The sequence below is a fragment of the Charadrius vociferus genome, unplaced genomic scaffold (assembly GCF_000708025.1).
Source record: "Charadrius vociferus isolate BGI_N301 unplaced genomic scaffold, ASM70802v2 scaffold16, whole genome shotgun sequence".
Classification (NCBI taxonomy): domain Eukaryota; kingdom Metazoa; phylum Chordata; class Aves; order Charadriiformes; family Charadriidae; genus Charadrius; species Charadrius vociferus.
In genome coordinates this window covers 212,083-228,381 of record NW_009649167.1, presented here as the reverse complement: position 1 = coordinate 228,381, position 16,299 = coordinate 212,083, and the positions used below count along the sequence as shown (strand labels likewise).

Here is a 16,299-nt window from a genome sequence, read left to right as displayed (position 1 = left end):
TGGAGAAGAGAAGGCTCCGGGGAGATCTTATTGTGGCCTTCCAGTACCTAAAGGGGGCCTACAGGAGAGCTGGGGAAGGACTTTTTACTAGGGCATGTAGTGAGAGGACGAGGGGGAACGGCTATAAACTGGAAGAGGGCACGTTTAGATTAAACATTAGGAAGAAGTTTTTCACTTTGAGGGGTTGTAAGGCACTGGAACAGGTTGCCCAGAGAGGTTGTTGAGGCCCCGTCCCTGGAGGCATTCAAGGCCAGGCTGGACGTGGCCTTGGGCAACCTGGTCTAGCGGGAGGTGTCCCTGCCCATGGCAGGGAGGTTGGAACTCAATGATCTTCAAGGTCCTTTCCAACCTAAATCATTCTATGATTCTAAGGCTGACTGGCCTGTATTTAGTTCTCTGGGTCCTCCTTCCTGTCCTTTTTGAAGACAGGAGATACATTTGCTTTCCTCCAGTCTTCAGGAACCTCTACCATGATCATTCAAAGAGGATCAAGACCATCCCCATCAAGACATCAGCCAGCTCCTTCAGTACTTGTGGGTTCATCCCATTACCGACCATGGACTTACATACGTCCAGTTTAAGTAAGTATTCTCTAACTTGATACTCTTCCACCAAGGTTATCTTCTTTGCTTCAGACTTTCACCTGGTCTTCATGGCCTGGGATTGCTGAAGGCTGGTATTGCTAGTTAAGGCTGAGGTGAAAAAGGGATTCAGTAACTCAGCCTTCTCTATGTCCTGTGTCAGCAGGGTCCCTGTCCCATTTAGCGGCTCCACTGACCTCAGTATCTCCACAGTCCCACAATGTTTGTGAGGAAAGACGCTCAGTCTTGGTGTTCAGGTCTACTGAGATACATCCTAAGCAGCACTCACCTCTGGGTGAAATATCAGAGTGTCAGGTCTTTGAAGAGAATGGAATTAACTCTACAATTTTGTAGCACTTCCCCAAGCATCAACTCAATGGTAATTTTTTAGTAGTCTGGCTACCAACATGTTCAGGAAGAGTCTCCTAGATAGCTGCAAAGCCGTAAGTATACAGCTGTTTTGTACTGAAAGGTCTTGATACATAGGAAGTAAAAAACCTAAAACAATACAACACAAAACTACCAACAACAAAGAAAACAACCCAACACCCTATCTCTGCTTCTCTGTCACCAGAGAAGGTTTTGCCAGTTTCTTTAAACTCTTCTGTAAATGCCAAGGAAGTTTTTGTGTTCATATTACATGTTCTGAAACAACGAAAGCTTTACCTTCATGCTTTTCATATTCTGCTTGGATTTTTGCAAACAGAGCTTCCAGTTTCTTTTGTTGATCCTCTGCATGCTTGGCAGCTTCCCTTTCTTCAGCTCGGCTGTTACGAAACACGTATGAGCCAGCTGATGTCTTTTCCATCCACTGAAATAAAAAGAGTGAAACAAAACCCAGCTTTTTTTTTTTTTTTTAATTTTTAACCTCATCTAGCTTCCTTCTAACTCACTGTTAAGCAAAAATGCTTTAAAAAATGAACAAGCAGTAGATTGTAAGTTCTTTCAGTATAATAGATAAAAGGCAAGCCCCCACAGCACTGTTGATAAATCTTCAGTTTAAAGATACACAGGCAGAATGAAGCAGTAGTCAAAACTGCATGATTTAACAGCTGAAGAAACCATAGCTTATGATAATAGGTATCAATGATGTAATTTAGAAAATAGCTGGATCCCACTGGTAGATACATTAAGATACCATCAAACTCAATGCTTAAAAATATACCAGAGTTGTATTCTACTCCATTTTTCTTTCCATATCAACTGTACTGTCTGTTTTAATGTGCCAGATTAGATGCTATAAAAGAACTATGATGTTGTTCTGCAGATGCTCTTAAACTTTTTCTGCCTGAAATGGTTCCAAAGGACTACAGCCTTGTCCACAACCTTGCCAGAACTGGCTTGCCTCATTTGAAGAGACAGGCAAGCCAAACAAAGAGGTCACTGCTGATGAAAGTGGTCCCTTCCCTTCCTCTTTGCTGCACAGTCCCATGTTCACCCTTGCAGTGGCTCTAGTACATATGTGACCTCATCAGACCACATCAGTTTTTTAATTCAGTAGACACCAGTTTGTTGCATTGTCTTTTTTATTTATTTAAATTAGTTAGTTACTCCTGGTTTAGTGAATTAAATTAGCTAGGCAACAGGATCAGGTGAGCTCCAGGTTTAGCAAAGGGAAGCAGCAAGAGAGTATAGTGACAGCAGATTGAGGAAGGGTTGAAGGACTGATCCTTATGAGGCAGTGAATTGTTGAAATAGGCTGCCTGCCTCATTAACTGCATGCCATGTATCTCCTGCACTATTCATGGTTTGACACCTTTAATTAGGGTTACTGTGATTTCTACACTCCTTGACTCTTAAGGTAAAAGGAGACAGAGCCCAAGTCTTCCTGTAATTTTAATATGTTTGAGCAAATGTCTCAGTGTCTGAAAAAAAAAAAGTCTACATCAGTACATCAGTCTCTTGATACAGTGAGATACAAAACACCACTTTCCTCCCCAGCCTGGAAGCCATTTACTGTGATGCAGTTACAGAGTACGATCCCCTTTCTGGGACCTAAATAAATGTTAGTTCTATCAGGCAGTTCACACAGTAAGTGCTGCAATTTCCTTCATTAAAGTAATGATCTAAATATCCAAACCAAATATTACTATTACCTTTGCAGAATTCATTCTACATTGACCAACAGTTATGCAACACTTTAGAAAGAAAGCAATGAAAAAAACCCAACCCTATATGTACATGCCAAGTGTAACATACTCGGAGAAAAGTTAACAAAATCTGAAAGTTGTATCCTGGTTAAACTGTTAACATTAAGAGGATTGATTACTAACAAAAATATTGTTTCTTTTTGTAGTTGGCATTGTTATAAAAGCAAGTAGTTACAGTGAGGTCTGACCATATTTTAAATATCTGGATATCAAGTGGTATTTAAAAGATCTTCATTCTATTTTACACCATAATCACATTGTCTTTTCAGTAATATTTTAAAATAATAAGTCTAACACAATATAGCCAGCTACATGTAAGAAAAAGTAATCTTACTAATGGTTATAAATATTTAACTTCTTTGCAGGGATAGGTATGTTAATAATAGAAAAAATTGGGTTTCACTTCTACTTGGAGTTGAAACTGTCAATGTTTTTTTCTCCTTTAAAACCAAGTGCTGTGCTTTTTATATTACAGAACTGAAATTCAATTATTTCTGGCTTTTTGAAGCTGAAAGCAAAGCCAACCAGAAGATACTGAGTGCAAAGTCAAATTCTTCTTACAGCAGGGTACTCCAGTCCTGAAATACTAAATACATGCACACTGCAAGAACCACTCCTGTTCAATTTACACATTTTCTTAAATTTTTTAGCTGTCTATATTATTTCTGATTCGAGGAATGATACAGCAATTAAGTAATATAATTTAGATCTCATAGAACCTGTTAGATTCATAAAATACTTATACCATACCTGAATAGGATAAGTTCTTTGAATAACTACATCAATACACCCCACTGCACCACCCTCGCTGTAAAGTGATGACAAAGGCAAAGGAAAAGGTCTGGGATCCCGATGAAATCCTAGTTTAGCATGCCATCGTGCACATCGAGTGCTGTTCGCTGAAATCTGAATAAGTTAAATGTTGAATGATAAACTGACACTGGTAGGTCAAAAAGATATCCACCTTATATCTAGAGGAAGGACTATTTTCACACTGACCTCACTAAGAATATCTCATTTTTGCACCTGAACATATTACATTTTAATTTCAAGGTTTCTTTTCACATTGAAGAATGTATTTTAAACAGGAACTAAAAATTTGATGAGTTGAAATTCACTAAAAAATGAGCATTTATGAGATAAACCACTGCTTTTACCAGAGGAGCAAAATTTTTATGCTGAAACTTCACCCAGCACTTTAATCATCCTCAAACAAGTCAAGGCCCTCCCCTGCAAGCCCACCCTCTGATGACTCATTTTTTCCACCCCCATTCTTCCTCCAACTTCCATATTGTCTGCGATAGATAAATACTTTTTGTAACTTGGTGCTTAAAGAAATTAAAGAGCTGGAATTATCAGAACATGCAGCAAAACCCAACAGAAATGTGTATTATAAACTTCTCTTCCAACCCTATGAACAGTGCCAGCTACCTTCTGTCATGTCTTACAGATCTGGTTATTAAGCTTTGACAAAACTATTTCTGTTTATAAAGCCCTGACAAAACTTCTTCTGTTTACAAAATGTGGCTCAACTACATAGCATCTATCACATCTCTCTGTCACATCCAATCAAGCTGAACCAATATTTTGCTTTACCTTTAACATAAGGGAATCTGGAGCTTCCAGTGGTGTACATCCATTTTGAGAGCCAATAAGTTCTGCTCCGTGCACTATGATCTTCTGACCAACAGTCAGCCTTCTTCGATGTAAGAAAGCTTTGAGAGGTGGATCCAGAAGAGCTCTAATCCCGTACCAGCCATCAGTAACTTCAATTATTGCTGCTGCTTTTTTACTTTCCACATTCTTATTGCTACTGCTAGGAGATACAATGGTGTCGAGCGATATGATTTTAGAAATACACAGCACAAGTGTTTTACCTGCCGCATCATCTCTTTCTGTTATTTTTTTGATTGCTGATCGTTTACTTTTATCAACTTCCAAATCATACCTACAAAAAAGAATTCATGGTGCTTTGTTAAAGCAAACAAAATCCGTCACATTGATTAAGCAATAGTTTGCTACAATTGCTCTTAAGAAAAAACAATCTACATGATTAAGTACCACTGTAGCAAAGCACATATTATCTAAATTTTTGCAGATAACATGCACTACATTTTTAATGCTGATATGCATAATTTTAATAATATAAGCATTCTGATAAACAGTAAATACAAGGTAGAGGTGCTTATTTTGTAATATCATGAATTAGAAAGCATACAATATCACAAATTACAACTCAAAATACATTTCTATACACGTACCTATATTTCAACTGCAACAGCACTGTTTCTGGTGTCAAACATCTGTTAGCAAATTCATGTGGAAAAGACACTTCCATCGCTGCCAATTTCCATACGATCCACCTGTAGTGATTGTAAACCCAGGTCTCTGTTATTAGCTTGGGATCCACACCAGGAGTGTCACAGAGGGCTCTGCAGATAAATTGTTAATAAATTAACCTGAAATCCACTGTAAGTTTTTACTTGCCTGTTTTTCCTTAGCATTGTATTCAGTGTATGTACATAGACAATATTAACAAAGGAATATGTATTACAGTGAAAACAGGAAGGTTACATTCCATAACCTGATCTGGTTATTGTCAGAATGTTGAAGTTTCATCCTCATATGCTTTGGCAGCATGCACGTGCATACATTCATGTGTCCTTGAAATGGAGACTTCAGACCCTAGCAGTAGCTCCAGGGGCCTGCTCTGTCTGCTTCATGCAGTTAGGCACATAGCATGGAGGGACCGAGATGGGCTCTAATCCCTTTCAGCCTTGGAATTTCCCCTGCTTGCTTAATGAGTTCATTACAATCCATTCCTGTCTACTTCACAGTTTCTAGAATTCTGGTTTGGGTGTTTTGGTGTTGTTTTTTTAAGCGTGCATGTGAACAACACATTTCAAAGAACTTCAGTTGCTATTGAAGAACTTTCTTCTCTCCATTGAGTGACCCCTCAAATGGACTTTCATTTTGTGCTGAGTCCAAGCTGTATCACCATGACCTGCATGAGCTGGGTTGAATACATCTATTTTTTCTAGCTCGCACAGTCACTAGAATGGCCATTTCCTTAAAGGAGGAAGAGAAAGAATTAGACCACAGATTCAAATAGCTGAGCTGTTAGACTGATTAGAACACCAATCAAGTCCTATCAAAAAGTCAAATTCCGACTCGTCAGAAAGCCTCAAGAAGATTTTAAGGAACTGTATTGCAGCTGGGTGAAGAAAAGAAACAATTTAAAAGCCAAAAAGTCATATACAGGAAAAAAGGAGCAGGCATGACTATAGATGAATTATTAGTATATTAGAAGAGAGCAAAGCAATCTCAAACTTTAGGAGATGATCTTTTATGAACGATAATGCAATTCAGGAGTTAAAGACAGAATTCAGTTCAAGATTAAGATCCTAAATCATAGAATGGTTTAGGTTGGAAAGGACCTTGAAGATCATCGAGTTCCAACCTCCCTGCCATGGGCAGGGACACCTCCCACTAGACCAGGTTGCCCAAGGCCACATCCAGCCTGGCCTTAAACACCTCCAGGGATGGGGCCTCAACAACCTCTCCAGGCAACCTGTTCCAGTGCCTTACAACCCCTCAAAGTGAAAAACTTCTTCCTAATGTTTAATCTAAACGTGCTCTCTTCCAGTTTATAGCCATTCCCCCTTGTCCTGCCACTACATGCCCTAGTAAAAAGTCCTTCCCCAGCTCTCCTGTAGGCCCCCTTTAGGTACTGGAAGGCCGCAATAAGATCTCCCCGGAGCCTTCTCTTCTCCAGGCTGAACAGCCCCAACTCTCTCAGCCGCTCCTCATAGGAGAGGTGCTCCAGCCCTCGAGATTCAGTTAATATACTTAAAGTGAAAAAAAGGCTGATTCAGCTGGCCAACCAGTAGGTATTTACTCTTAACCATATGCTTTAACATATAACAAATCCAGAAAAGATACAGGAACTGAAGGTAACCTCTTGTGGAACAACCCCTACAAGCTGCTGGAGAGGCTATTTGACATTCAGGGTCTGATCAACACTGCCACCCAGAGCAGGTTTTGGCACCAAAACCACTGTGACTATTCTGGGATATTTATCAGTATGTTGGTGGTTTCTCTCCTGTTTCTGAAAAACTAACGTGGGGAAAGCCATATATCTGATGGCCTCACCACAGAATCAGAAGCATATCTGAAAAGTATTATTAAGATAAGCTGCCTCTGGAACAAGAAGTTGGACTGCCCAAAAAGGCCAATATTTGGCACAACTAGGCGTAAGATGTTTTGTGCAAATACATTAATACCTTCCCATTCACAGGAAAATTGTGTGAAATTAATCAAGACGACCTCCAACATGCCTAAGCAGCAGATTGCAAATACACCAATCCAGTTAGATGCTTTGTTCCCAGAGATCTACCGCTTTTTGACAAAAGCCACCTCAAACCCCATGTTTTCCCTTAATTTGTATAGCGGCTTGTCAGCCACTACGTGTGAAATAGCAATTTGACGAGAAGAGTGACAAGCATCCTTTCTAAAATGCATGCAACTCTGGAACGCTGACATGTAGGCAAGAGGCCCTGCACAGTAACTGCACACAGATGAATATCCCAGACAGTTTTTTTACTCATCTACTATAAGTGCTTTATGGGAATATTCCACCTAGCAAGGTATATCCTCAAAACGTTCAACAATCATGTCACCACCGGAGGGAAATGCAGAATCAGGGATGGTATTGCTAAAAGCAAAATACTTCCAAACAGGGAAGAAACAGACAAGTAACAAGTTAGGTCAAGTTCTGCATACTCTGCTTCTGAGTGACGACACAAATGCGTATGCCTACAGGTCCCATAGCTGTCCATGAAACAGCTGGGGCATGCAATGCCACAGGGTGCAAAACGGAACTGAGGGAGGATTACCTCTGTCTTATAGTATTTAGAAAAAAAACACAATCAATTTGAAGGACTGCTCCGAGACAAACTTTGTTTACTGTCAAACAGGGTCTTGATAACTTCCACAGCAGCATGCAAAAATTCTTAGAAGCCATTTCTAAACAACTGACAGACAGGAGAGTGATTGGAAATCAGCGACACAGATTTACTAGGAGCAAATCATGCCTAACTCACCCAATTGATTTCTATGAGGTACTGTGAGCAAGGGGAGGGCCGTTGATGTTGCATATGTTAGCGAGGACTTTGACAATTTCTTACACTCTTTTTATCATGAAATTGGTAAGATATGGACTGGATAAGTATATAAGGTGGGTGGAAAATTGGCTGGACTGCTGAGCATAAGGAATTGTGATTGAGAGTACAAAGTCCGGCAGGTGGGCAGTAACTAGTGGCATATCTGATACCAATACAGGGACCAATGTTGTTTAATATCTTCACTAACAACCCAGATGATAGCAATACACTTGCAGCAGGTTTACAGATGACACCAAATTTGGGGAAGTGGTTGACAAACTAGGGGGAAGGATTGCTATTTAGAGGGACGTGGACAGGCTGGAGAAACAAGCTGGCAGGAATCTCATTAAATTCCACAAAAGCAGAGTCTTACACCTGCGAGGGAACAACCCCATGCAACAGTAACAGACTGGGGCTGCCTGCCTGGAAAACAGCTTTGCAGAAAAGGATTCCAGGTTCTGGTGGACAGCAAGATGATCATGAGTCAGCGATGTGTGCTCTTGCAACACAGAAGCACAAAACCCTCCTAGGCTGCATTATGAGCGAAGCCAGGAAGGCAGTGATCCTTCTCCTCTCTTCAGCACTTGAGAGACTGCACCTGAAGTTTCTGTCCAGCTTTGGATTCACCAGGACAAAGAATCTGGTATACTCAAGCAAGTCCCGGAGAAGGCCACCAAGGTGATCCCTCTGTGCTCTCAGGGGGTAAGCACATGACATACAAGCTAAGAGAGCTGGGTTTGTTTGAATTTAAGATAGAAGGCAAAGAGACCTTATTGCTGTCTACAATTACCTGACTGGAGGATTCAGAGAAGACAGGGACAGACTCTTCTCAGAAGCACACAACCATAGGATGAGAGGCAACAGATACTAGTTGGAACATGGAAAATTCTAATTGGAGTTGTTGTTGTAACAACAGTTGCTGTTTTGTTTTGTTTTTTTTAAACTATGAGAGTGGTCGACTGGCACAGACTGCCAGAAATGTTGAGGAACAACGCCTTGGAGGCGTTCAAGATTCAGCTAGACAAGTCTCTGAGTAATTAATCTAATTCAAACTGTGTTGAACAGGGGCTTGGACTGGATGACTGCCAGCGGTCCCTTCCAACTTAAACTCTTTTATGATTCCGTGAATTCCAGCACTTGATTGATCTTCACTGAGTAGTTGTTGGGTATGGACACAGAACATCTCCAGCTCTCCCAAGATGAACAAATACTGTTGACACCAAAAACATTTCCTAAAGTCATGGCAATGACTGTGGAATCAAAAATGTTTCGTAAAGTCATGTGGGAGAAGCTATTAATGATGCTTGCTCTGCAAGAGCAGAAATCTTTCTTTTTTTTTTTTAAAATGAGGAAGTACAGATGACAATGTGGAAGTACACATCTTAACTAGTCAATTTTCCCATACTGGATTATTTGCACCAACTTCACCAACTCAAACTTTCAAATAAAAGCAGTCCTTGAGCTTGGAACAGACCTATCTCTGTCACATTTCAATACTGGGAAGCAAACGTTGCAAACCTCTTGAATTCCAATACTATGTAGGTTGGCAATGCATGCTTGGACTACAAATAGTACTCAAATACATGTCCCTGCCTTGCGCATTTGTGTGGATGCATACGAACAGCGACTTGAAAAATAAGCATCTCAAATTTATGGAGGAAATCGGAAAATAACGGCTAAGTATCTTCTGAAGTTTTGCTGGAACAGTACACTGGTAGTTCCTTGTTCTGTTGCACGTGCTTTTGATGAAGTTATAATGTACAAACTTGCTTACAGTAAAACAACACATAACTTTCATAAAAGTGTTTAGGAGATGCATTCAACACATACACTTTTTTCATCTCATCTTAAATGACCTGCAAAAGGAGGGATAGAACGACCAGCAAGAATGCAAGAGCAAGGGCTGTTGGCACACTTTTTTTTCTTGCTTTTTACATATACTCAAAAGAAAGCTTGAATGAATCCACAAGTTTTACTACTGAAGTCTTAGCTTCCTTCAAATCATTCATCAGCTTTAAAAAAATTATATTGAAAAAAATGTATTTTCAGCCCTGTCCTGCCAAAAAAGCCCTAAGCACCTCCCCAATCAATCTTCATTCCCGTCAAGAAACCCTACAGCCCAACAGAACTAAATTCTTTTCCACTTAGGAAAAAAAATAAAAATCAAAACCTAGTAATGCTATCTAAACAAAATGGTAGAGTGCTGAATTAACAGAAAATAGTAATATTTTTCTAGACTATTTACACTGTTGAAAAATCCCCTGAAATTTTCTAAATTGACTTTGTAAGCTTTCTTTAATGGTCAGTGAAGATTCACTAACATTAGTCTACACATTAAGTTTACAATCCTGCAATATCTTTATTTATACTAACAGAGATGTACTAAAACTGCACAGTAAAAAAGCAGTCAGAGATTTTAAAAGATCACTGTGTTAGATTTATTCTAGGGGATAAGAGAATCACTAACTAATAAATAGCATACTTGCCTCAAGTTTGTAAGTAACAGTACCTGTAAAACTCCCTTTTTCCAGCTTTTCCCTCATCTGTAGGTATTAGCCATCCTCCATCAGCAAGTTGCATCCCATTTCCAGCTAATAAATACTCCTTACTGAAAAAGTCTTTGATGAGAAACTGGAAAGATTCTGCATTTGCGCTGTTAACTTGTATGCAATGTTTTGAAACACCGTATGTATAAAGCTGCAAAAAATCAGAAGAAAGACAAAACAATGACAATACAGTAAGAATTCAGCTGAGAGTTTTTATATCTAATGTTATAAATTCAAATAAAATATTTCCTTGATGTTGAGACAGCTTTTGTCTGGCCTCGTCATTTTGTATATAATGAAAAATGGAGGAATTCCCAGCAGTTATTTCAGCAGAAGAACAGCATCACAGTGTGCTTTAAAAGTGTTTGAAAAAATTCAATAGGTTTTGTACCTTCACTACACCAAAACCAAGAGGCTTTTGACATAGACTTACCTGAGCTTAAATTTTAACTGTTATCTTAAAACAGCTCTTCATATGGGTTAAAAGTCAATAGCAACAATAATTGGTGGATTTTTTCCTTATGTGATGCTTCTCTTGTTTGACGATAACACTATAGAGACATTTATGACCCTTATTATTTGGAATAGTCTTAAAAACTGTGGATACGCAAAGCTACTTAAAAACTGTAGCAACTGGTATAACAGCTACTGTAAATACTTATCTCAAAACTGAAGAATGTATCCATTCAAAAGCTACTGAGTTTTTGTTTGCTTGTCTTAAGAAACAGATCCTGGGACAGACACAGAGTAAAAAGACATCAATATACCTCTTCTGTTGAATAAAAACCAGGAGATTTCTCTTCTACTGCAGTTTTCAGAGAGATTCTATTTCTTGCAGATGTTTTAATGACATAAAGACTGCCTGGCTGTGAGCTAATATTTTGCCTATATTTCTTTTTAATTCTCATTTCCTGCAGATCTCTGGCATAGCGGAGATTTGTCATCATCTTGATCATAGCTGCAGTGAAAAAAAAAAACACCCAAACATCAAGACCTTTTCACAGTATATATTGACATAAAATACACAGTCACACTATAAAAGCTGATCCAGAGAAGTGTATTTTCTAAGCCACTCTGCAGATTTTTGCATCAGTCTAAATATTCAAAGTTTAATGCATTTAAAAAGCAGTGTTTACTGAAGGTTTTTGAATAATATTTATATGAAACAAATTATATTAAATGAATATACAAGTCCCCGAACTAAACTTAAATCAAGTATTTTTTTCATCAGACTGAACTCTGTCTTCATGGAGAACTCCAAATGAACTGAAATTAGTTCATGATGACTACAAAGTCCGTAATCCTGAGATTTTTGACCTGTAAATACAGGATCTAATTCTGCAAATTTCATACACCTGTTCAAACATACGCAATGAGTCCTTCTGAAAAAATCCAGATTATTTGATTGTAATAGTTACAGAAATTATACACACTGGAACATACAAGAGAGCTTAGAAGGTGTAAGCCCACATGCTAAATAAAGTCAAACAGTTGAGCATTTAAACTCTACCTCTTTGAAAATGACACAATCAGCCTATTAGATGGTGAAGCCTACATTTTAATTTGAAAACAGAATGAAAACAAGCTTCTGTAAAAGTGAATGAAGTATAGCAAGGCTAGTCTTTAAGGCTCCTAGAATATTTTACTTAATAGGTATACAAAAATCAAATACCAAATGAAACATAAGCCTTCGTGTTTCTGAAGCACTAAGCGAAAACAGTTTTTTTGTGTTCTGAATTAACTTTGGAGATGAACTGCATATGCTTTATAGAGTATCAGTACTCCTATTATTAGGAAAATAATTATTTCCTCATTTTCCTGCCAAAAAAAAAAAAAGCTTAAAACCAAGCTTCTTTGTATTTAAAAAAAGAAGTCTGACAGAATATGCAAAACCTTTATGGGTTCAATTCTGATGGTTAGTATTCAGAATAGTTACATGATCAAAATCTGAAAATACCTAAATTACCATTTTCTAGGTCAGTGTCTGCTGCATGCTGGATGGAAGACTGATGATCTTGAGGTTCAGCAACATTTTGTTCAGTTGTGATCTGATTTAATTCCATCTCTTCAGTCACATTTTTGCTGATTGGAGAGTCACATCTTTTGCTACTGCCTTGTTCACCTGTAGAAAATGTCAGCTTGGTTTTGAAGGGTGGAATAAAAGTTTTCACAGTTTTGCCAGGTTTGTACGAACTTCTTGTTTCTTCACTCTCTTTTGCTGAGGCACTACATGGAGTAGAAACCCCTGAAATACCATTTGAAGACTGCCTTAGTGCACAGTGCTGAAAAATGACAGGTTTAGATTTGAATCCTTTGAAGTCTTGAGCTGGTACAGTAAGGGTAGGATTCTTGACTTCTTGTCGTTCTTTAGTAGCCCTACAGAGATGAAAACATTTAAACATATAGGTTTCAGCTTCCCGATAAAAATCCTTGTCAGGATTTTTTATATTCTTAATTTATCAACACTACATCAATAAAAGACAAAATGTCTTTGAAATTTTAAAAGCTGAATACTTAATTTCTGTCTGTCAAGAAAAGACAAAGACAAGAATAAAATTTGTTTAGCATCTCACTGGTCTACTGCAGCAATGTGGTATATGGTAATTTAATATGTTGATTTTGAAGAAAAATTATTAGTCTTTTATAAAGTTGGGTAGCAAATATTTTTTAAAAGTTACAAGGGCTTGCAATGGTTTAAGAAAGTGCATTAGAAGAACTGTAAAATATATCATAAATTTCTCACCCAAAAGGTTGACAAGTTATGGGTTTTAAAGGAACATGGTACATAAATTTTCTTCTGTCTTTAAAAATGCCTGTAGGATAATTAGAGAAAAGGATTGAAATGGTACATTACATGGATATTTACAGCACATGTTTTTTCTATATTAATGTTATAAATACACAGAAAAGTTTCTAGCGTTGATTTAAACAGCTTTGTTCTTCTCCCCCTCCCCAATAAAAATCTTTGTATTAAACATTTTCACACTTGCAGACAGATCTAAAGGATAAGTGATCACAATGCTGAACTCTCAAAAAGTCCTATTTGTGAGCCTGCAAGATGCTTTCAGGCTCCTGAAAGGGAAATGTTTATCACATATTTAATTCCAGGTAGGCTCACCGTTCAATTTAGAACCTTTTTAGCAACTTTTTTTTTTTTTTTTTTAAGTTACAACAGAAAAGGGCACATTTGGTCAAACTCCTCTCCTTCCATCACTGAAGGACATGCTTGGAATTATCAACATTACTAAATCATGCCTGCCTGGAATTTAAACTCATTTGTACTATGCCCTTAGGCTGCAGAGAGGAAGTTTCATACAAGAAGTTGTATATACAAGATGCTACATGTTCTAGAAGTCAGAAGCAAGACTGTGCTGGAGATTAGAACTGTTTTCAGTTGTTCCACCAAAGAATAACACTGTTCAGATTCTGCTGCAGGGCAAGATAATATTTACATATGAAGAGTATAAAATTATTCTCTGGCAGCAACTTACAAATTCCATTTAAAACTTTATTTAAATTGTGGTGTTTATGCTTAGGACAGCATTCAAGAACCAATATATTGGTTAAATCAACATATTTGAGGAATCCTTCTGCTGAATTCTAGGTGAGACCATGCAGTGCTTAGAAAAAACAAGTTCTTTAAAGAACATAGCCCGTCCCGTAACCAAAAGTTGTAGCCAAAATCACAGTATCCTAATATCCTAATCACTAACTAGCTTCACACAAAGCATCAACTCAGACTTTAAAACCTTGATTTCACTTTCATGAGCCTCCATATTACTGGCTCAAAATATTAAAAGCATCTGTAATGTAGACATCTATTAGTAAGTGTATTCTTCACAAATTATTATGTGATGAGATTACCGTAGAATCATAGCACTGTCTAGGGACCTTTAAGATCGAGTCCAGCCATCAACCTGACACTGCCAAAACTACCACTAAACCATGTCCCAAAGCACCACATCTACCTGTCTTTTAAATACCTCCAGGGATGATGATTCAACCATTTCCCTGGACAGCTTGTACCAACAGTTCACAACCCTTTTGGTGAAGAAATTTTCCCTAATATCCAATCTAAACCTCCCCTGCTGCAACTTGAGGACATTTGCTCTTGTCACCTGGGAGAAGAGACTGACCCCACATCGCTACAACCTCCTTTCAGGTAGTTGCAGAGAGTGATAAGGTCTCCCCTCAGCCACCTTTTCTTCAGACAAAACAATCCCAGTTCCCTCAGCTGCTCCTCATAAGACTTGTGCTCTAGACTCCTCACCAACTTTGTTGCCCTTCACTGGACATGCTCCAGAATCTCAATGTCCTTCTTGTAGTAAGGGGCCCAAAACAACACAGTACTCGAGGTGCGGCCTCACCAGTGCTGAGTACAGGGGGACAGTCACCTCCCTAGTTCTGCTCACCACACTATTCCTGATACAGGCCAGGATGCTGTTGGCTTTCTTGGCCACCTGGGCACACTGCTGGCTCATATTCAGCTGACTGTTTACCAACATCAGGTCCTTTTCTGCCAGGCAGCTTTCCAGCCACTCTTCCCCAAGCCTGTAGTGCTGCATGGGGTTGTTGTGACCCAAGTGCAGGACCTGGCACTTGGCCTTGTTGAACCTCACAGAATGGTCAGGGTTGGAAGGGACCTCTGGAGGTCATCTAGTCCAACCCCCCTGCCAGGGCATGGTCACCTACAGCAGGTTGCACAGGATGGCATCCAGGCAGGTTTTGAATGTCTCCAGACTGGGAGAATCCACAACCTCTCTGGGCAGCCTGTGCCAGTGCTCTGCCACCCTAAAAGTAAAGAAGTTCCTCCTCATGTTTAGATGGAACTTCCTATGTTCAAGTTTGTGCCCATTACCTCTTGTCCTATCACTGGGCACCACTGAAAAAAGACTGTTCCCATCTCCCTGGCACCCTCCCTTTAAGTATTTACAAGTATTGATAAGATCCCCCCTCAGTCTTCTTTTCTCTAGACTAAAAAGACCCAAGTCCCTCAGCCTTTCCTCAGAAGAGAGATGTTCTAATCCCCTAATCATCCTTGTAGCCCTTTGCTGGACCCTCTCCAGCAGTTCCCTGTCCTTCTCCAACCAGGGAGTGCAGAACTGGACACAGTACTCCACATGCGGCCTCACCAGGGCAGAGTAGAGGGCAGGGATAACCTCCCTCAATCTGCCAGCCACACTCTTCTTGATGCACCACAGGATGCCACTGGCCTTCCTGGCCACCAGGGCACATTGCTGGCTCATGGTCATCCTGTTGTCTACCAGGACTCCCAGGTAGACTCCCTTTCCACTCCCAGGACTCCCTTTCCACAGGGCTGCTCTTCAGAGAGTCAGCCGCTAACCTGTACTGATGCATGGGGTTATTCCTCCCCAGGTGCAGGACCCTACACTTGCCCTTGTTGAATTTCATAAGGTTTCTTTCTGCCCAACTCTCCAGCCTGTCCAGGTCACACTGAATGGCAGCACAGCCTTCTGGTGTGTCAGCCACCCCTCCCAGTTTTGTCTCATCAGCAAACCTGCTGATGGTACACTCTATCCCTTCATCCAAGTCACTGATGAATATATATTGAACAGGACTGGACCCAGTACTGACCCCTGAGGGACACCGCTTGTTACTGACCTCCAACTAGACTCTGCACCACTAACCACAACTGTCTGAGTGTTACCTCATACCACTGGCCTTGGGCCATCAACCCAGCCTGTCTAGATCTCTGTAGAGTCTTCCTACCCTCAAGCAGTACTTTCTCGTTGTCCTGTAGATACAGTTTTTAATTTAGAAGTTACAGATCAATAAAATATTTTCTTCCTACTGTGACTAGAATTTGTGAGATTTAGGATTGTGAGAAACTGGATAAATT

The 16,299-nt window shown here is 39.5% G+C and overlaps 1 protein-coding gene across 1 annotated transcript in view; it reads right to left on the bottom strand.

Annotated features, from left to right (window-relative positions):
• The window catches only part of BRCA2 (breast cancer 2, early onset), a 46,296-nt gene that overhangs the window by 10,247 nt on the left and 19,750 nt on the right, over positions 1-16,299 (bottom strand). The window contains 8 exon segments of the mRNA XM_009888418.1: positions 1,248-1,392; positions 3,482-3,637; positions 4,328-4,679; positions 4,993-5,163; positions 10,403-10,590; positions 11,207-11,397; positions 12,397-12,815; positions 13,183-13,252. Of these exon segments, the coding sequence (XP_009886720.1) occupies positions 1,248-1,392; positions 3,482-3,637; positions 4,328-4,679; positions 4,993-5,163; positions 10,403-10,590; positions 11,207-11,397; positions 12,397-12,815; positions 13,183-13,252 (1,692 nt within the window).